Below are 23,787 nucleotides of genomic sequence, written 5' to 3' on the forward strand. Positions count from 1 at the left end.
CTAAATATATGCAAATTGAAAATGGCTATTTTAAAATTATTTCACAATTTTAGGGTTTTTACAGTATTTTTAAAAATCTAAGTACCCTGGTATCACTATTTAAGACTATTTACACTGTTAACACAATATTAAGAATCGCCTTTCTATTTAGTGCCAAATTCTTACTAAGTTACTGTGTTGTTCTTTGAACAACCTTCAAAAGGAGAAAGACAAACAGGTTTGGTGGAGCACTGATGGCAAGTAAATGACGACAGAATCCTTAAATTAGGTATGCCACTCTTCATTAAGAAATATTTCTGAACCTGATACTGAGAAAGTTTTCATGTCAAGCACACATGGAAAAGTATTTTCTTCCTGTGAGAAAACATATTTACACAGCGAAGAACTGCTGGAGCTGTAGGTCACAGTGGGCAGATCTCTGGAGTTGAAAGGCAAACAAGCATCCCGGTAGCACTGCTCATAACCTTTGCTCAAGGGTCAGAGGAGTGAGGGGAGAAAAGGAAGAAAACAGTACACACAATCTCAATGCTCTTTAGCAACTTAATGCACACACCATTAGAATGTTTGTCAGCCAATCAGATTCAAGAATTTAATGGCCCTGTAGTGTAATTAACATTAAAAAAATGCTATTTAATTGTTGTTCACGTTAACTAACATAGTTAATGTTAACAAATATAGCCGCATGGTAAAGTGATGCCAAAATTTTATATATCGTTCTCGCCCTGTGTGTGTGTGTCTGTGTGTTGATCTTAAAGTTTAACACTTTCATTGCTGTTACCTTTAAATCCAAACTGCCACAGGGTTACTGTGTATGCATGTGCCCACTGGGCGCCTTTTTCCTGATGCTTTCGGGATGGCGATTGCACTGATGGCTTGGGCCCGTCATTGCTGCTTGCAGCTATATTTAGCACTTTAAATACACATGTCCGCTGTCCCTAAAGCCACCGGGTGGTGGTGAGCCCGGGTGTTAGGGCCCTTTCAATGCTGCTTGCAGCTTTAATTTAAAGGTCCCATGTTGTACACATTTCTGGAGGTTTATTTTAGTTGTTGATGTCCTTAAGAATATATATTTGTGGTATAAGTGCAAAAATCCATCTCAATGTATTTTTACAGCTCCTATTTTAGGAGCTCTGTCAAGAACAGGTTGATTTTGGCCCATCTAATTAATATTCATGAGCCTCTCTTCTGATTGGCCTGTTGTTTTCTGAGTGACGCACAGCCAGGCCAACCACAGGTAACTACGGTCATGTATGCTTTAGCCGAGCCCAGAGCCATAGAGAGAGCCTAGCCTGCTGATACTCAACAGGATATTTCAGAATGATCATTAATGTTTTTTTTTTTTTTTTTTTCAAACACCGAATGCAGTAAGCTACATAACTGTTGCTTTAGTAAAGCCCCTTTCACAGTGCGCTGATTCTGGAAAATTACGGGAACGAGCGCTGTGTGAACAAAAGCCAGAACCATAAAGGCAGTGTTGTAGTGATGATGCACGTTATCATGCCACTCTTCATTACATCTCATATCCAAATGTCACATGTCTTTATGGGTTGTGTGTAAAGCATGCACAGATTCCGGAAAACAACTCTGAATGAACCAAATTAAACAATTCCGGAACAAATCATGGGACACATTATCTGTGTATTTTCTGGAACGGCTGTGTGAAAGAGGCTAAAGTTGACGTGCCACTGGTCTCTTATACAGTCCCTCCAGAAAAACGCGGCGTTTTTTTGTGATTGTTGCGGGCAAAAATCCTTGATTATGCGGCACGTTTTCTTAAATGCGATTGAATATGCGGGATATTTATGCAATTTTATGCGATGAAATTGCAGGAACTTGCAAAAACTGCGGGAACTTGCAAAAACTGCGGGAACTTGCAAAAACTGCGGGAACTTGCAAAAACTGCGGTTTGGTGAAAAAGAGAGAAAAAAGTGATTCCCCCAACACACTTATTGCCAGATGTAGCACCGTAAGGGGTGAATTTCGTTATTCTGGACTCAATTATAATTATAACATCGACTACTCCACCCTGGGAATCTCTCCCAGGGAAATAATGGCCAAAGACACCCAGGTCTGTTCCCACAAAAATAGAGCAGAGACGTGAATATAGAAAAAAAGATACAATATTTTATTATTACTGGGATAAAAGCTAAACACAGAGACACAATTTAGGACACAAGGGGTTAATATGGCTTCCAAATCAAAACAAAAAAATAAACAAATTAGACAAATCAAAAGTAACACATCAGATGGCAAGGAGAAATAACCAACCTACCCCAATTCCACTTCACTACGCACTTCAAACGTACACTAATGTACTCATTTCACCACAAACACACGTGTATTCAGATGACACGTGTAAAAATCAGAAGAACAAAATCACTCAGTGAACCCATTAACATGGACCTAGAGTGGTCAGCACTCCTTAGCCCGTCCAACAAAATTAACAAAATCAACATCAAATTGACACAAATCAATAAACACACACACACACACACAAAAAAGAATACAATCAAATAGTCATAAGTCAAAATCATCTAAACACGAAAAACAAAAAAAAACAAAAAATCAAATGACCATAAATCAAATAAAAAAAAAAAAAAAAAAATTGATCAACAAAAATAGAAAAGCAACAAAATAACAGATGCAATCACATTACACCTGGTCCATCAACAATATACACACAACAAAATTTACTCCATAAGATCACGCAAACTCACAACCCTTAGTACCGATTTCTCACGCTCACACACTCGTACATATACACACTCGCACACGCTTCCAACAATAAACAAACAGACCACACTCAAACCACTCACATCAACTTATAATTTCATCCACACAACAATCTAATGGTACCATACGAACCCCACAAACACAGTCCTCAAACAGTGCGGGGATGGCCAAACGGCCACACGGATTAATATTCGGGTCTCACAATCTCTCGATGTCCAATACACTTGATGTGGACTGGTCAGGCAGGCGAAAATAAAGTGAGACAAGACAGAACGTCGCGGCAACGCGCGACCACAATAGTACTCGAAAGAACGAAGACAAAGACCCAAACGGAAATGGGATTATGAAATCATGCAAGCCCGCATATTTTGCGCGCGGAAATCTGCAATTTATGCGGCGAAAGTGCGGCGTATTTGAAAAAATGCGTCCCCCGCATAAATATGCGGACTTTGGCTGATTATGCATGGAATCATGCGATCGCATAATCGCGTTTTTCTGGAGGGACTGCTTATATTAACGTTGTTTGGAAGCCTGTGCAATGATGTAGTTTCGACATCTATCGACTGAACAGGGTTTTCTCGATTTGTTTTCGTGTTGTTGTTGTTGCTTAGCAATGGAATGGATGCGATGTTGTCGGGGATTCACAAAAGGAGGGTGGGACGGTGGTTGGTGACTGAAGGCGGTGACTGAGTAGATCGGACGTCACATTTTTACGGAAGTCACAGCGGCTCATGAAAAGAAACAGCTACTTTAAGCAGGTTGTGTGCAGTTTACTGTGGATTGACTGTTTTGAAACTCATATGGTAGTTACATAGCCCCTAAACTAGGGCTGTCCCCGACTATGAATTTGCATAGTCGAATCAGAATTTTCGAATCTTTCTATAGTCGACCGATAGTCGAATCATCTAGGCCTACTGTATGTGTGTGTGTGAATGGGTTGGGAGGGGCACGACACTATAGTCAGCAGGAGGGTAAAACTATTTTTATTTTATTTTACACACTGCACACAGCAACAACTTTTAATAAAGCGACCAAAACTGCCTGCCAACTGACAGACGAACTTATTTAGGTTTAAATAAAAACACCGAAAGCGTCTTTTAGTTCTAAAAACGCAAGGCGCACAGCACTGCCTTTTTTTGGTGACTTTTAATAAAAGAGCAGTGTGCTGCGTTTTTTTTATGTTGCTAAGCAACGACCAAAACAGCTGTCCTGTCAGTCAAATCAAAGGATTATAGCACGAGCGCTCTAAAATCTTAGTTTTTTGCTGTTAAGAAAACTGTCATATTAGCAGAAACCTTAAATAATACAGCTCCGGGTTAGCGACGATAGACACCAAAGGTTTCTCCTCCATTTCTTGCAGTCTCCGGACTTTTTAAGCAACGGTAAACTTTCGTCACCACAACAGAAGGCCCGCCTCTCCATTCATTCGATTGGACAATGGAAAAGAACGCGAATGACGTTGGCCGTTTTTCCGCTCAGAGTTGATTTTTTTTTTTTTTCAACTTCAGGCGCTCAGAGCGCTCCTGCAAAAACGCGAGGCGCCGGGGGCGCATAAACAGCGTGCAGAACGCTCACTGCCAACAGAAAACCATTCAAAAGAGGCGCCTCCAACTGCAAAAACGTGTTCGGTGTGATCACGGCCTAATCCCTGCCGTCAAGATGGTCCTCATCTTGTCATGGATCAGGGAAAGTGAAAATTAAATCTGTCACAGGGGTGGTTGGATTTATTCACAAACAAAAATATTTATTGAACGCTTCTTTCTTTTCACTTTTGTTTTTACTGCATTATCATAATCAAAGGTTGTATATAACTTAATATAACCGTACAAAACCAGTAGTTCTGTGTGCAATTAGACATTGAGCTTCCCCATATTGCCAAAATGGTATGATGCTCGTTTCACCCGCGAAGATTCGACTGTGAGATCGGTGGTCGAATCAGGCTCCGCATATCGATGCATCGAATCTTCAACTATTCGGGGACAGCCCTACCCTAAACCTTAGTTATCATGGAAAAAAAAAGCCAGGAAATTTCAATTTTGACTATGGGACCTTTAAAATGCATTTCATTTTTGTGATGCAAAGCTGAATTTTCAACATCATTACTCCAGTGTCATATGCTCATTCAGAAATCATTCTAGTTTGCCTTTTAAGAAATGTTTCTGATTATTATTAATGTTGAAAACACTTGTGCTGCTTCATATTTGTCTATGTTTTCAAATGTTGCTGTTTTCTTAGGGAAATCCTATAATCATTGATTTCACTTTAGTCTACCTTCTCTCTTATGCCGTATTGTGTGCTCCTCCATTCCTCCCTCAAACCACAAATGGCGCAACATCAAAGAGGCTCACATGTTTAGCCCGCCTTTGACTCGAGAACTCTGTGATGATGTTTTCAACAAGGCTAGCCGACTAGCGCAGGTGTGGGCTTTGGGTATCAGTGACGGTAGTCTTTGAACTTATCCGCCCTTTCTCTTATGTCGGATTCTGGGATTGTTGAACGAGATTTTCAATGGTGGTCAGTCACTTTCTGCTATATTATAGTGCCCTGTTATATCACTGCTACATTACAGTGGTCAATCTAAGATTACAGTATGCCGTTTGCTCTAATTGATGTCTAGTATAGTGCAGTACATCAGGATATTATTGTATCATCTAAATTAATTCATTCTGAGTTGCTGCGTTTGAAGAGCTTCCAATCTGCATGTTACGTTACACTGCTAAACCAGAGTGATTTATTAAGAGCTGCGCATTTGCTTATGGCTGTGAGCTACAGCACGTCAAAGCATCAAAAGGCTTGCGTGTTATACCCACTGGCGTGTTTTCTGAGTTTTGAATAACCTGTTATTATAGGGTTGGGTTGGCTCAGTTTGGCTCATGTTTGAATTGTGTGTTTGAAATTAACCAAAGGCCATTTTTTTGAAGTGCTTGATAATGTTCACTGTCTAAAGCTGTTTTTTTTTTTTCTTTCTTTGCAGGGACATAAAGAACAACATAATCACACATATTGAACCAGGAGCTTTTTATGGACTTTTCGCCCTCAAAAGACTGTAAGTATTCTGTCTTGCTTGTGTGTAAAATGTGTTGACACCAGGGTTATTGTAGTAAACTAAAGGTTTGTTGTACTAAGGACAGTAAAGTTTTACTTTTGCATTTTTGCCACATTGCGTCTGCCAGGTCAGGAGTTGGCGACGTCACTAAACACATGATATGCATGCTCATGGCATCAATGTTTTTACAAATTTGTAAATTGTATTGTTTACAAAAACTTGCTCTTTGAAACCCGTTTTCAAATGTTTGCCTTGTTAGGCCCCCAAAAAGTTGTTGCATAAATTAATGACCAAAATGCATAAAACTTTTCCACTTTTAGTTGAAAATGGTGTTGTGTAACAAGACTCTAAAACTAAAACCATAAAACAAATTGTTACTTGAAATGAAACAAACCTTAGCTGAAATAAAATCTTAAACTCATTTCAATTCAACTTGTTGCCAAGGCAAAAAAAAAAAAAAGTTTAAGTTTTGTACTACTAAACAAAAAACTGAAATACAAAGTAATAAAATGAAAATAATAATAATAATAATAATAATAATAATAATAGACAAAAAAACAATAATAAAATGACCTAATAAATAATCTAAAAATATAACAAAAATATGAATAATTAAATAAATATGTATTTATTATTGAATAAATATTAATATATTTCTAAATCATATATATATATATTAGGGCCGGGACTTTAACGCGTTAATTTAGATTAATTAATTACACAAAAATAACGCGTTAATTTTTTTAACGCATTTTAATTGCACTTAGTTTTGCACCGCGGAACGTTTCTTACTGGATGAGATTCCGCGGACCGATTATACTGGAGCACCAACTAGCGTTTAGACAAGCTGCGTCCGTCCTAAATAGTATTGTATGTCCCAAATCGTAGTATGTTTAAAAAATTATTCCAAAGATTCCCGGATGGTCTACTACTTAACGATCAATGCACACTCTTAACGGCTAATATTGCCCTCAACACACTGCGCCGTGAACGAGGATTCGATTAGAACTACAAACACGCATAAAAAGTGTTAAAAAACTACAAACATGGAGGATATACGCGACCAACGGACAGGTAGAGAAAGGGGTTTACGTGATAAATAATCAGTGTGTAACCTGATAAAAAATATTTTTTAAATGTTATCCGCGTTATATTCCATGTGCAGCAACATTTATAATGATAGGTTTGGTCATTAACGTTTAAATGCATAATTAAGCAAACACAAGAGCAGAGTTCTCGGCATGAAAGACTCGTTAAAGAACGTGCCTCTTGCTACACTTAATGGCAATATTGCATTGGTCTGTTGGACTTGGTTGAACAAAAATAAACAATATTTTGTTGCTTAAGCTTATGTATTCAGTCATTATTCAATGGTATACTAAAAATCCATGTAAAAATCTTAATTCTCACTGTTCTCAGGTCAAATATTTATATGCGATAAAAATGCGATTAATTTCGATTAATTATATATAATATATATATATAATATTTTTTTTTTTTTTTTTTTTTTTTGTAAAGAACAGGTTACATACATAATTGTCTTGACCGGTCTGTTCTTGTTTTATGGTTTAGGCACTTTGTCCTTATAAATAGAATAAAACCCTAAATATGTAAATGATTAATAAGAAATATTTATTTTCATTATAATAAATAATATATATTTTTCTTTTTAAAGCTTAAATCCTGATTTTTTTAAAATTAGTCTTTACCCGTCTGTTCCTGTTTTAACATCTAATTGTTTGGTATCACTTCATTAATTCTTTTTTCCTTTTTGTTTTAGCCATTTTGTCCATATAAATAATATAAAAAGCTAAATATATAAATAATTAAATAATAAATTTATATTATAACAATCTATATATATGTATGTGTATATATGTATTGTTCTTACTTTTTTATTTTATTCTTTTTTTTCTTTCTTTGTCTTTTATTCTTTTTGTTTCTTTTAGTCTTATTCTTTCTTTCTTTTCAAAATTCTTTCTTTCATATTCCTTTTTTCCCAAATTCTTTTTCCTTCTTTTTCTTTCTTTCTTTCTTTCTTTCTTTCTTTCTTTCTTTCTTTCTTTCTTTCTTTCTTTCTTTCTTTCTTTCTTTCTTTCTTTCTTTCTTTCTTTCTTTCTTTCTTTCTTTCTTTCCAAAATTCTTTTTTTTACTTTCTTTCTTTCTTTTTTCTTTCTTTCTTTCTTAAATTCTTTTTTTCTTTTCAACATTTTCGATTCTTTTTTAGTTTCTTTCTTTCTTTTCAAAATTTTCTTTTTAAAATTATCTTTCTTTCTTTCTTTCTTATATTCTTTTTCCTTTCTTTCTTTCTTTAAATTCTTTTTTCTTTCTTTCTTGCTTTTTAATTATTTCTTTCTTTCTTTCTTTCTTTTATATTATTTTTTTCGTTCTTTCTTGCTTTTTAATTATTTCTTTCTTTTAAATTATTTTTTCTTTCTTTTTCTTTTTTTTCTTAATTCTTACTTTTTCTTTTATTTTTGCTTCCTTTTCATTTTCTTTCTTTCTTTCTAAAGCTTAAATATATTTATTTTTTAAATAACAGTTTACATCCAAAATGTCATGTTAAAAATAAGTGTCTTCCCGTCTGTTCCTGTTTTACTCTTTGTTTGTAGTTTTTCCTTCATGTTTTATATTTTTTTAAATATTAATAAATACAAATAATTAAATAATAATAAATATTTATTTTATTATGCTAAATACTATATTTTTTTCAGTGTAAGTTTAAATCCTGAGATTGCTCATTTTTTTGTGGCTACTAAAACTTTAACTAAAATCAAAATGAAAGTATTTAAATTTTAAAATATAAAAATAAAAACTCAGAAGTACTAAATTAACACTGGTTGACACCTCTGTTGTGGAAAAGCTTGCATTCGAGTAAAAACAGCTTCACTGTTGGGTGTGTGCAGCCACAGAAATAAGACTTCATCTTTCTGCAGTTCTTCACTCCAGGTGGACGATGTCCAGACAGCACTCTGCACAGCATGACTGATGCTATCAACTTTAACATGCCAGTAGTTCTGTGTGTGTGTGTGTGTGTGTGTGTGTGTGTGTGTGTGTGTGTGAGAACTATTGAGAGTTGGAGAAAGAAAGGAGAGTTTGTTCCCTGTTTTGTGCGGAGTGCATATGTGGCGAGCGGTCGGTTATATACGTTCTCTTGTGAGGGTTCGCGTGTATGGCGCGCCCGTGTAATATGACTCACTCCTTGCCAATATAAACTGCTGTTTGGCTGGCTAAATGTAGAAGTATGCGGCTCCCCTGAAAAAAAGAATTGCTGTCGTCCGAACTGTTGAGAGCATGCACAAGATGAATTTTCACAGTTTTATAGCCCAAGTTACTTTGCCAAATCCAGTGGAGAAAATGTCAAAGTGTCCTGAGCTTTAAAAGAAATTGCTGATGCTGATTACTAAATGCATTCATTAGATATTAGCTAAAGAAGATGATTGTGTGTGAGATGATAAGATCTTAATATTATCTAAAAGATTTAGATGGTTTTATGTAATCATGGTAAGCATTATTCATACTTGATTAAAATGTAAAAAATTATTATATTCAAGTCTGAAGTTAATCTTTAAAAAGAGAAACATTTATATTATTTATATTTTATTACTATGGTTATTTTTATATGAGGTTACATACAAAATTTCATTTCATGTTTTAGGCAATAATGTATTTTGTCCATAGAAATGTGTTTTCATTACGGTATAGTGACTTTTATTATTATTTTTTTTTTATTGTTAAATATACATGATAGGTTTTATTGAATAGCTGTTACAGCCCAATAATTAATTATAGTTGTTACCTGATTGTACAGTACTTCTCAAAAGTATTTTAATATGCTCACAGAGGCTGCATTTACGTGCTCAAAAATAGTCAAAACGCTAATATTGTAAAATATTATTGCAAATTAAAATAACTGTTGTTTTATTGTAATATATTTTAAAATAATATTTATTCCTGTGATGAAAATCAGAATTTTCAGCATCATTACTCCAGTTTTCAGTGTCACATGATCCTTTAGAAATCATTCGTGCTAATAGTTAAATATAAATTATCGTTTTTATCGATTAGTTGTTACAGCCCGATATTTAATAATAGTTGTTACCTGATTATACAGTACTATTCAAGATTTAAAAACATGATTTTCAAGCATTTTTAATGATTTATTGGTTTTAATATGCTCACCAACGCTGCATTTATGTGCTCAAAAATACAGTAAAAACACTAAAATTAATGCAAATTAAAATAACTGTTTTCTATTGTAATATATTTTAAAATGAAATTTATTACTGTGATGAAAATGTGAATTTTCAGCATCATTACTCCAGTTTTCAATGTCACATGATCCTTCAGAAATCAGTCATGCTAATAGTTAAATATAAATTATCATTTTTATTTTTTAGTTGTTACAGCCCGATATTTAATAATAGTTGTTACCTGATCATACAGTACTTCTCAAAAGTTTGAAAACATGATTTTCAAGATTTTTTAATTATTTATTGCTTTAATATGCTCACAAAGGCTGCATTTATGTGCTCAAAAATACAGTAAAAACACTAGTAATATTGCAAATTAAAATAACTGTTTTCTATTGTAATGTTTTAAAATGAAATTTATTCCTGTGATGAAAATCTGTTTTTTTTAGCATCATTACTCCAGTTTTCAATGTCACATGATCCTTAAGAAATCAGTCATGCTACTTAATATTTATGCAGAAATCATGATATCGTACCTTTCAAATGTTTAATAAAATTAATTTAATTTTTAATAAAACTGAATGCTTTTATTCAACAAATACGCATTGCATTTATCAAAAGTGAGTGAAAACATACACTGAAAAAAATTAATTTAATTTACTAATTTTTTTTTTTAAGGTATGTGGCAATCAATTTAAGCTAAATTTAAATAAACTACTTTAGTTTGCTAACTTTCAACATATTTTTTATTTTATTTAAATGCAGCTAAAATTAATTAATTGCAACCACTTACCTTAAAAAAAAAATTAGTGAATTCAATTAATAATTTTTTTTTTGGGGGGGGGGGGTTCAAATAAATGTGATTCTTTAAAACCTTCTATTCATTGAAAGAATCCTGAAAAAATATTTTCCACAAAATATTAACCATTGATAATTGAGCTGGAGTAATGATGCTGAAAATTCAGCTTAGCATCACAGGAATAAATTACATACTAAAATGTATTGCAATAGAAAATAGTTATTTAAAATGATATAATTTGACTGTATTTTTTGGCAGCAAGTTCTGCAGGAATTGTAAAAGTAAGGAATAGAAGTAAGCTATAAGGAAATCGTAAGAAAAAGGGCCACTATTCACTGTTTACACAACCAAATAATGATTTCGACAATGAATAATAAGCATTCGTGCAAGGGCTTTATCAAAAACGCGAGCCTCGCATTCCTGCTGTGGTTAAGCCCTCTGGTATGATAGTCACTTCCATTTCCATTGTGAGTCACATGAGTCAAATTCAGGATCCTACAAAGGGTTTGTATTATGGCAACGATAAAACCACAGACTTGCCGTTAAATTCCAATTTCAAACCATTTATTCTGTTTGAGGCAACTTTGATGAATTCCTACTAAGGTTTATGCTTATGTATCATCTTCTAATCATATCTATGCACTTGCTTTTGAATGTTGGAATGAAGCTTGCTGTAAATTAAAGCGCTGTATTTGAATGTCTCGTGCTTGTATGTCTGAAACATTTGGCTTGACATGAAAGCAAGCGATTCGTTGGGGTTTAGAGACCTTTGCCAAAAACATGTCGTGTCCTGTGTGAAGACTGCTAGATTGACAGGAATAATTTTGTTTTGACTAGGATGTAATGGTCGTTTGGCTGTCAATAATGGAAAAATATAGGCAGGATGAGAAGTGTTTGGAGAAGTGCGTTTCATGTTTTTATAAGGGATGCTTTGCTTGATAAAGGCGGTTTTAAGGCTTTTTTATTGTCAAGACAACTACTAAAATGTATTGTTTGTTGCAGTTAAGTTAAATAAATCAGGAATAAATTATATAATGGATGAAAAATGTAAACTTAAACTAAATTTGCAAATATTGCTTTGAAATAAAATGTTTAAAGTGGCAAAATTACTTAAAGCTGAAATAAATCTGAAGTTATAAGGGATGCTTTGTTTAATAAAGGCTTTTTTAAGGCTTTTTTATTCTGTTAAGACAATTACGAAAATGTATTGTTTGTTGTTGCAGTTAAGTTACATAAATTAGGAATAAATTATAAAATGGATGAAAAATTTAAACTTAATACTAATTTGCATATATTGCTTTGAAATAAAATGTTTAATGTGGTAAAATTACTTAAAGCTGAAATAAATCTGAAATTATAAGGGATGCTTTGCATAATAAAGGCAGTTTTAAGGCTTTTTTATTCTGCAAGTCAACTACTAAAATGAATTGTTTGTTGTTGCAGTTAAGTTAAATAAATCAGGAATAAATTATATAATGGATGAAAAATATAAACTTAAACTAAATTTGCAAATATTGCTTTGAAATAAAATGTTTAAAGTGGTAAAATTACTTAAAGCTGAAATAAATCTGAAATTATAAGGGATGCTTTGCATAATAAAGTCAGTTTTAAGGCTTTTTTTATTCTGCAAGTCAACAACTAAAATGTATTGTTTGTTGCAGTTAACTTAAATAAATTAGGAATAAATTATATAATGGATGAAAAATGTAAACTTAAAACTAATTTGCATATATTGCTTTGAAATAAAATGTTTAAAGTGGTAAAATTACTTAAAGCTGAAATAAATCTGAAGTTATAAGGGATGCTTTGCATAATAAAGGCAGTTTTAAGGCTTTTTTTTATTCTGCAAGTCAACTACTAAAATGTATTGTTTGTTGCAGTTAACTTAAATAAATCAGGAATAAATTATATAATGGATGAAAAATGTAAACTTAAAAATAATTTTGCAAATATTGCTTTGAAATAAAATGTTTAAAGTGGTCGAATTACTTAAGTAAAGCTGAAATAAATCTGAAATTAAAAGGGATGCTTTGCATAATAAAGGCAGTTTTAAGGCTTTTTTTATTCTGCAAGTCAACAACTAAAATGTATCGTTTGTTGCAGTTAACTTAAATAAATCAGGAATAAATTATATAATGGATGAAAAATGTAAACTTAAAACTAATTTGCAAATATTGCTTTGAAATAAAATGTTTAAAGTAAAGCTGAAATAAATCTGAAGTTACCCAAGTATAAATATCTAAATATAAAGACACCTAATAAAAATTACCGAAAATATAAAAATAAAATCTAGTTAAATATCAATAAATTCTGTACACAAATAATATTAAAGTAACACTTGCCAAGACCATAGTGGTATCAATTATGGTGTCATTTACAGCTCAATGGCTAAAATGAGTAATGTCATTATAATAATGTTAGATTATTATAATCAGTTTGATAGTTTTGTCATTTAGTTTCATTCTGAAGTGTGATTTTGACGGTTGTATTTATGAAAGATTTTTTCTACCACTGAATAAAAGAATAAAAAAGTAATTGACTTTTTATCTCACAATTGTGACAAAGACGTTAAGATGTCCATGTAAAAAATGACTAGTGATTTTATGTCCATAGAAAGCACATTAAATGTAAGAAAAGTGTCTACTTTTAAGGTTTCAAATAAGTTTTGTAGCATAAAATGTCCAAACTTGGTTGAAATTGTTACATTGTCATTCAGTGTAACACAATAATTATGTAAAAATGCAAAAAACATGTTTATTCTGACTTATACATATTAAAAAAATTGATAAAAGAATAAAGGTGCGTATTAAATGTTATTGTGTTTAAAATTAGTAAACAAATCTTACTGGCAAATGGGCAAATTTTCGAAATGTTGTAATAGAATTACAACTCATTTGTATTTGGCTTGAAAATAATTTGTCTTTTAATATGTCATAAATTGATTTTTGTTGTAAATATGCCTGACAACATTGTTACACTGAATGACATTTTAGTGGGTGTCTTCTGTAAATTAGAGGAAAATGTATGATATTTATTTTTTGCTCAGAAAAGCAAAAACAAAAATGCAATTAAATTAAACTAAACTTTTTAATGTTTTTTTTTTTTTTGAAAAAAACAAAACAAAACAAAAATAATTTAAAGGAGTATTACACTTCTTGTTTTTATGCTTAAACCCTTTTTCGTCTTTGACCCATTTACCTTCTTTTATTCATAGTATTTGGATAAGAAGACTATTAAAATACTTGAAAATGTTGCAAATTGCATGTGATTTGTATGTATTAGTTAACAATTTAATGAAATGTTTTATATGTGGACAAACCCGGGAAAGAAATATTAAATAGTAGTGCTTCTGTACGAGTTTACACAACACTGACTCTTGTCTTGTGTACCTTGCAGAGACTTGTCCAAAAACCTGATCGGCTGCCTCCATGTGGACGTCTTTAAAGGCCTCACAAACCTTGTTAAACTGTAAGTCATGATTTTATCTGTACTATATGAGCTTAAAATGGGAAATTCTTTGGAGAAAAAAAAATGTTTTCAATATAATGAAATAAATTCATGGAAAAATTGGTTATATATAGTATTGTAAGGCACGTTTATACAGTTATGCAGACAAGTTGTAAACTGCAGCTATGGTCAAATGTTTGCATTCTCCTTTCAGAATCTGCAAAATGTTAATTATTTTAGGAAAATTCATGTTATTGTTTTTTTAGTACTGACCTGAATAAGATATTTCACATAAAAGATGTTTACATATAGTCCACAAGAGAAAATAATACTTAAATTTATAACAATGACCCTGTTCAAAAGTTTACATACGCTTGATTCTTAATACTGTTGTTACCTGAATGATCCACAGCGGGGTTTTTATTTTTATTTTTGTTTAGTGATAGTTGTTCATGAGTCCCTTGTTTGTCCTGAACAGTTAAACTTCCCGCTGTTCTTCAGAAAAATCCTTCAGGTCCCACAAATTCTTTGGTTTTCCAGCATTTTTGTGTATTTGAACCCTTTCCAACAATGACTGTATGATTTTGAAACCCATCTTTTCACACTGAGGACAACTGAGGGACTCATATGCAACTATTACAGAAGGCTCAAACCAGTGTTGTTTTTGACAACCATCTTAGATTTAGTCTTAGTTTTAGTCTTTTGGACTAAAATGCTTCTTAGTTTTAGCCAAATTTTAGTCACTTCTATATGTGATAGTTGTAGTCCAATTTTAGTCGACGAAAAGTCAAAAAGGTTTTAGTCTAGTTTTAGTCGACGAAAAGTCAAAAAGGTTTTAGTCAAAAAAAGGGAAAAAAGTAGTCTTTTAACAAATTAATGTAGGTCAGTAAGTATTTTGCTGTTGGGTAGTGTCACTTATAAGTTCTGAAAATAGCAGATCTATAGTTCAACACAATGTGAGCTTCCGGATCGACTATTTTCACCAATAATTACAATAATGAAGGAATGTTTTAGAACATAAAAGACAAACAAGGATGGAATGCTAAAACGGCTTGCCATACTAGTACAGCAAAGAGTATTTAATGCTAAAACGGCTTGCCATAGCGTCAGATACTTTTTAAGTCAGGGGTTTGGTGTTGTGGACTTTCGCTCCGCCTCCCTCACATCCCAGCACCAGTAGGAAAGTCCACAACACCAAACCCCTGACGCTGATTGGTTGGAACACTGTTTGTTTTTCTGTTGAATAGTTGATAGCGCCGATTGTTTTTTTTGGCATATCTCGGACCCTAGGCTGACCAGAGAGACGCGTTTTTTTCACAGACAATTTATGGGGCAGGCAGCGAGCGGATCGTGAAGAAAGGTCAGCTGAAAATGACACTTTATGTTTTAGGCTAGAAATCGCTGATACAACCTTTGATTGGCATGCACAATAAGCGGAAATGTCATGCATTTTAAACGTCTGACGGACCACCCACTAACATTTTCGTCTATTCTCGTCTCGTCAACGAAAACTCACACACGTCTTGTCATGTTTTAGTCATCAACGAGCCATTTTTATCTCGTCATCGTCTCGTTATCGTCATGAAAAAAAGTGGCGTCAACGAAATGATTTCGTCATCGTCATCGTTGACGAAAACAACACTGGTTCAAACGCTGATGCTCCAGAAGGAAACATGATGCATCAAGAGCCTAAACTTTTTAACAGAATGAAGACGTGTACATTTTTCATATTTTGCCTAAATTGGGACTGCTTGTTTATGGCAAAAATCATAATCACGATTATTTTGGTCAAAATTGTAATCACTATTATTTAACATGATTATGAGTGGGTCTGGAACTTTATATGATTGATTAATTTAAAGATAGCAATACAATAAAAAATTTAACTGATTTCTTGGGGGGTATTTAATGTAATTAATTGAATGTAAAATAAATCAGCATAGTCTTCATTGTAAGAATTACACATGCTTTGTTTCTTATAAAAACAGCAAAAGTCCTTTTAAGAGCAGTGAGTGATTTTGGCGGAAGGAATATTACTTGTGGCCACATTCAGAGCTACACGGATCCAATATACTGTTACACACGTATTTACATTCTCAACTGTTTGTTAATTTCAGACATAACTGATGAAGGTTTACACAAATAATCACCAAATGCCGCATTTTGACACACATTTGCATGTATTTGACCGTTCAGGTACGCATCTAAACGTTCACTTCTCTGTGTTCTGTTCAGTCTCTGAGTGCATACGCAAAACAGCGCAAATTCTCTTTCGTGCTTTTAAAAACACAACATCAAATAAACATTAATAAATCAAGCACGTCACATTACATGCAAGTCATGTTACATGATTTTATTGATTTGCATGTGAAATTGGGCTTTTATGGAGGAGCGAAAGCACACAAAGGGAGCAATAATAGTTTTTATCTCGATTATTGTATTTTCATAATCGTTTGAAGCTGAAATCGAAACTGAATTTCGATTAATCGCACAGCCCTAGCCTAAATTAGGGATGCACCGATCTGACTTTTTCAGTCCCGATACCGATACTTGGGCTTTGTATATCTGTCGATACTCGATACCGATCCGACACCATTGTTGAATTAATAATAAACTGCATACCTTCCACCTTATTTCTTCCTTCCACCATGTAGAAGAAACTAAAGGCACCAAACTTTCCTAACTAAACATTACTTTCCTAACTAAGACAAAACAGATGTAATGTATTGAATACTTATTTATTTGTTATTTAAAGAACAATTGTGCATTCAAATCGAAAATAGAATGTAATCAAACTTATTAAAATAAATTTAAATAAATAAAATGTAGTAGTAGAAACAAAAGTGTATTGGTCAAACATACAATAGTAATCAAACAAGTTACCAAACGTTATAAAGAAGTATCTCTAAAGATCCTACTAAAGAAGTAAGAAGTATCATTATAAATGAAGTATCTCCACACAGCCGACTCTTTGGCTCGCTCCAACTGTTCCAGCATGCGAGACACGTGCTGCTAATGAATGACGTAGGATCTGATGCGACGCTGCAACCTATATTTACAGTTACTGGCTGCGACTGAGGAAGAAAAAAAAAAAAAAAGAGGAAAAAAACTGGATCGGCCTGTGGATCTGTAAATTTTTCCGATCCCCGATCCAGCTATTTTTTCAATATCGGGGCCGATATCTGATCCTAATATCGGATCGGTGCACCCCTAGCCTAAATGTCATATTTTTTTTTACAATTTAGATACAGAAATTTTTTTTAATTCAATTTACCCTGGTCTTCAAATTTCAATGCATCGCATTTCGTTCTGGAGCATCAGTGAGCGTTTGAACCTTCTGTAATAGTTGCATATGAGTCCCTCAGTTGTCCTCATTGTGAAAATATGGGTCTCAAAATCATAGTCATTTTTGGAAAGTGTTCAAACACGCAAAAATGCAGGGAAAAAAAAACAAAAAATTGGTGGGACCCGAATGATTTTTCTGAAGAACAGCGGGCAGTTTAACTGTTCAGGACAAACAAGAGACTCGTGAACAACTATCACTAAACAAAAAAACACAGCTGTGGATCATTCAGGTAACAACACAGTATTAAGAATCACGTGTATGAAAACTTTTGAACAGAGTCATTTTTAATAAATTATTTTCTCTTGTGGACTATATGTGAACATATTTATGTGAAATATATTATTCAGATCAGTACTAAATAATAAATAACATGCATTTTGTATTATCCCTCTTATTTTAGTAAACAATTTTGCAATTCTCAAAGGGGGGTGTAAACTTTTGAGCCCAACTGTAGCAACAAAAAGTCACGTTCTTTTAGTGTAAAGCAAATCCACCTTATAATGCAAATATATACTGATCTATCCATTCCTCGGTCTGTCGATTCGTCCATCTCCCTCTCGGTTTATTTGCCGATTTTCATATTAGATTGCGATGATGAGAACACGAATGTCATTGGTGGTGTTTGGCTGAGATTCATTAGCCTAATTACCCTTCACAGAATGCTAAAGCTCATAACAGGTGTTGTTAGATGAGCGTGTTAACGCCGGTGTCCCGTGAGTGCAGCGACAGCTGCTGGTGTAACAGTGAGCGTCGTCTTCACCTGCTGAAGGTGAACATTAGACCTGATCCAGTCATTTCAATTAAGACAGCAGCTGAAACTGAACAGATTTCATCCCAAACAGATGTGATGTCAAGGGTATACAGGAAAAATTGAAAACATAAACTGTTTGTAATGAGGCTTTTTAGTTTAATATGTTAATGGATCCCACTTGAATAAATGGGAACAACATTACAGTCCTTACTTATTTATTTTTTTCCATTTTAGACAACAGATATGACACTTTTGACCCGATGGTTAAGAAAGGTGTCCATAAAATATTAAAATAATTTACTAGTTTTCACAGATGTTATTTATTAGCACTTTTTAAGACACTTAACTTTTATTGGTGTCTTTTTTTTATTTAGGTTAAGGTTTTTTTTTTTTTTTTTATATTTATTTTCGGACTTTTTTTTGCCATTCTAGACAACAAATATGAGACTTCTGCCCCAGTGGTTTATTTATTCACTGTTCAAGACACTTCGCTTTTATAGGTTTCGTTAATTTTTAATTTCAGGTAAAGTTTTTTTTTTTTTTTTTTTTTTTTTTTTGCCATTGTAGACACTTCTGCCCCAGTGGTTAAGAAAGTTATTCACCAAATATTACAATTTAGTATAATTTAATAATAGTAATAATAATAATCATATTTATTCATCATTTTCTGTTTTTGTTTAATTGTAGTTAAAGTTTTAGTAATTTATTTTTTTGTTTGTAATTTTTCTAATTTTTTAATGTATTTTTTTATAGGTTTTATTAATATTTTTTTTCAAGACACACAAGGACACCTTAAACAATATAAAACTAAAAATACATTTTTGAAGTTATAAGTAGTACAATACTTTTGTATCATTGAGATGCTATTATAGTTTATTAATGTTTAGAATTGTTGTGTTATTTTAGTTAATTTTAGTAATTTGTAATCTTTTTTTATATTTATTTGATATATATTTTGTAAAATACATTTTAACTATTATATATTTAATTAAGATTTGTTTTTTTTTTATATTTTATATATTATTTATATGCATATTCTTTTTTTATTTTTTCTGTTTTGGTTAAATTTTGGTAATAGTTTTTCATTTGGTTTTTGTTTGTAATTTTTCTATTTATTTTTTTTTAAGTATTTTTTTTATAGGTTTCATTCAATTTTTTTGTTAGGTTATATTCGTATTTGTGTGTGGTTATTTTATTTTTTATTTTTTATTTTGTATTTATTTATACATTTTATGTGTTTTTTATTTATTTATTTTCTTGTCATTCTAGACAACAGATATGACACTTTTGCTCAGTGGTTAAGAAAGTTGTCCACAAAATAATATAAAAAATCTTAAAATAATTTACCAGTTTTCACAGATATCCAGGGGCAGTGTGTTATTTCATAATAATAATAATAATAATAATAATAATAATAATAATAATAATAATAATAATAATAATAATAATCATTTTATTTATCAGCACTTTTGAGATGCTATCATAGTTTTTAATAATATAAAAAAATGTGTTTTATGTTGTTATTTTAAAGTTTTAGTTATTTGTTTGAAATTATTCTGTTATCTATTTTTAAATTATTTTTTTTATAGTTTTCATAAATATGTATTTTTATTATTTTTATATATACTGTATTTATTATTACAGATTTTTTTGTTTCATTTTTAGTATTTTATTTGAGTAAATCAAAATAGACTAAATGAAAATGACAAATGTTGCAAATAGCTGAAATAAAATACTAATATTTAGGTTTTTGTATATTTTTGTTTCATTTCAAGTAACATGTTTTGTGCTTTTGGTTGGAGTTAACCTTAATAGCCCTGAAATTACTTTGGAGTACATTTTACAAGCAAATACCATAATTAAGTTTTATCTTCTCTTTCACATTTAATTCGTTACTGTTTGTTAATTTTATTTAATTATTTTTTTTCTGTGCAAAAATTACTCACGGTTTTAACATCAGTTTCCATTTAACATAGTACATTTTACTCATTAATTCTCTTTTTTATTGTAGCAACCTTTCAGAGAACAAGTTTTCTTCACTGTCCCAAGGGATTTTCGACAGCCTTGGCTCTCTGAAAATGCTGTAAGTGTTTTGTTTTTGTTTTTTTGCACACAAAATTGCAATGGCGGCACAAATGGCCATGTGCAACGCCTAAAATAAATTTGATTGCTGTTTATTAGTGCCTGTGTTCACAAAATTCATATTCATTAACTTAAACGCTTGCGATAAGGTTTCATAACACTTGGCATGTCTTCAAACATGTTTCTACTTTGATAGGGGACATCCAGAGTTTACCCTCGGATCTAAATTTAATGCATCCGTTGACCCACACTCAGTAGAAAGGAATGTTCTTGTGATCTTATCATTGGCACTGATGTGGTTTTTATGGTTTCTGAACATGCTATATACATTTTAGGGAGTTTGATAGCCCTTATCTTCTGTGCGACTGTAACCTGCAATGGTTGGTGGTCTGGATCAAAGAGAAGGCGATAGGGGTGAAGGAAACTCGCTGTTCGTTCCCTCGCTCCCTGCAGGGTCAGCTGATAACCTCGCTCAGACCTGAAACACTCACCTGTGGTAAGAATACACACTCACACACCTGTTTACTATCACACTAAAGATTATTCCACTAACTTCTGTTGTTTTTATAATGATGTTTTCTAACCCTCAGACAAATTATTTCATTTATCTTCTTATTTTCTACTTTAATTTTTTTTCTTTCCGCCACTGAATAAAAAATAAAAAAGGTAATTGCGACTTTTTTTTCTTACAATTCTGACTTTTTTCTCAGAATAATGATATAAACTCACAATTGCGAGTTATAGTCAGAATTGTGAGAAATAAACTCTGAATTTTGAGAAATAAAGTCAGAATTGCAAGAGATAAACTCACAATTGTGACTTTTTTTCTTAAAATTTGCGAGTTTATATCTCACAATTGTAACTTTTTTTCTAAGAAAAGCGAGTTAAGTCAGAATTGTGAGATATAAAATTCAATTCTGAGATCATATTAGTCTTTTTTCATCTCAAACTTGGACTTTATAACTTACAATTGCAAGCTTATATCTCACTATTCTGAGAAAAGGTCACAATTGCAAGATACAAACTCGCAATCACAAAAGTTTTTATCTTGCAAATCGGACTTTATTTCTCACAATTGTGAGTTTATATCATGCAATTCTGAGAAAAAAACATCAGAATTATGACTTTATAATTCGCATTTGCAAGTTTGTATTTCATAATTCTAACTTTATAACATATTCAATTCAGAGAAAAAAAATTCTGAATTGTTAGATACAAAAAAGGCGAATTTTAAAAGTTTATCTCTTGCAATTCTGACTTTATTTCTCGCAATTGTGAGTTCATATCTCACAATTCTGACTTTATAACTTGCAATTGTGAGTTACAAACTTACTACTGCGAGAGGGAAAAAGTCAAAATTATGAGCTTTTATCTCGCAATTCTGACATTATAACTCACAATTCGGAGAAAAAAAGAGTTGTGAGATAAAAAGCCAGTTAGCTTTTTAATTTTTTATTCAGTGGCAGAAATGGGCTTCCATAGTCCATGTTTTTAAATTGTATTTTCTTATAAAATTGTACAATTATTTAAATGTAAATATCCTAATATCAAATCATTTGTTTACATTTATTTAAATATATTAAATATTTCTCATTATAATCAAATTATAAATATAATAAGTATACCTAAAAATTGGTTTGAATAACTGTAATTGTTTTATTGTAGTATTTATTTGGAATATTTTGCTTTTTATAATATTAAAGATTATTATTATTTAGTATTATGTTAGTATTAGTTGTATTATAATTTTGTTTTATATATACATTGTTGAATTTTATTATTAGTAAATGTATTTGTGTATTAATTATTAAATATATTTCTTAGTTTCTAAAATGTGTGCTAAGTATTATTTACATACTATTATAGTATTTACTAACATATTTTCAGTTTTCCTTTTAATGTTAGTTTAAGGTTCTTTTTTAAAAAATCTTTTTTTAAGTGTTTTTTTAGTTATTTATTTAAGTAGTTTAATTAAGTCATTTTAGCTTGATTTTAAATCATAAAAACAGTTTGTAATCATTGCATACATGAGCAAAAAAGGTCAGGTTTGGCCTACGCTGTAACTAGATTAAATGAGATAAGTGTTTAATTTAGTTGTATTTTAATGACATTGTGCAACATGTAGCCTGATAAGAGTAACCAGAGCTTTCCATGACCTGTGACATACTGCACATTAAATCTCCAATGTTCATAGTAAAATTACACTGTTGCAAATAGTAGAAAACACAAGCATGTTTAGTTGATGACTTCCTGTTCCTTTACTAATGCAGACTCACTCTCCGACACTAAAAGCAGAGTAATCCTGCTATAAAAGACCTTCAGCCTTGTTTCAGGCCTCCCGTTTATGTTGATTTTGGACTTTTGTAACCACAGCTTGAGCAAGAACGACAATGAAACTGCACTCAGATCACTCATTAATGTCAGCTTTTGCACATAGTCGTCATCTGTGGCTCACCACAGCATTTCTCTTTCTCTCTCCTTTGTTTTTCCTCCGTTCTCTATTTTAGACGCTCCTCTAGAGCTTCCCTCCTTCCAGATGACTCCGTCCCAGCATCAGATCGTCTTCCAGGGAGACAGCCTTCCGTTTCAGTGCATGGCGTCTTTCGTGGACGAGGACATGCAGGTTCTGTGGTATCAGGACGGGAAGATGGTGGAACCTGATGCCACTCAGGGCATCTACATTGAGAAAAGCATGGTGCAGAATTGCTCTTTAATAGCCAGGTAATAGAAACCAGCTGTGAAGGAGATGACAAACCCAATACTCACTGCAAAATGGCATTTTGGCACACTAGATACACATGAATCACACTATGAGCAGTGTTTGCCTCGGAGCATGACGATACAAATACCTGAAATATGAACTAACACTCGATCTGCCAACATTGTGCTAAAAAACTTCCAGAACTTAAAAAAAAAAGCAATGTATTGTTCTTAAAGGAAGAAAAATGTAGGTTGTGCAGCAACAGTATATTCTGCCAAAGCATCAATTATTATGTTATTTTAGTATTGTTGATACTATTATACAATTTATAAAAATAAAAGTATATATAATATAAAAAATATATATATATATATATATATATATATATATATAAATATAAAAACAAATTCAAAGCAGACTTTCATATTTTTATATAGGTTTTTTTATATTAGTTTTTTAGCAATTTTAGAAATAAAAATAAAAGCTAATTTGAAATATTAATATTTTTAGTTTTCTTTATGTGTGTGTGTGTGTATTCTAACTAAAATAATATATATATATATCTATATTAAAAAACTATGAAGGTCTGCTTAGAATTCTTATATATATATATATATATATATGTATGTGTGTGTGTGTGTATTCTAACTAAAATAATATATATATATCTATATTAAAAAATATATATA

The 23,787-nt window shown here is 31.9% G+C and overlaps 1 protein-coding gene across 1 annotated transcript in view; it reads left to right on the forward strand.

Annotated features, from left to right (window-relative positions):
- Positions 1-23,787, forward strand: part of adgra3 (adhesion G protein-coupled receptor A3) — a 77,963-nt gene that overhangs the window by 27,946 nt on the left and 26,230 nt on the right. The window contains exons 3-7 of the mRNA XM_073836821.1: positions 5,708-5,779; positions 14,168-14,239; positions 20,327-20,398; positions 20,733-20,893; positions 22,905-23,118. Of these exons, the coding sequence (XP_073692922.1) occupies positions 5,708-5,779; positions 14,168-14,239; positions 20,327-20,398; positions 20,733-20,893; positions 22,905-23,118 (591 nt within the window). The remainder of the gene's footprint in view (positions 1-5,707; positions 5,780-14,167; positions 14,240-20,326; positions 20,399-20,732; positions 20,894-22,904; positions 23,119-23,787) is intronic.

This window comes from Garra rufa, chromosome 3 (assembly GCF_049309525.1).
Source record: "Garra rufa chromosome 3, GarRuf1.0, whole genome shotgun sequence".
Classification (NCBI taxonomy): domain Eukaryota; kingdom Metazoa; phylum Chordata; class Actinopteri; order Cypriniformes; family Cyprinidae; genus Garra; species Garra rufa.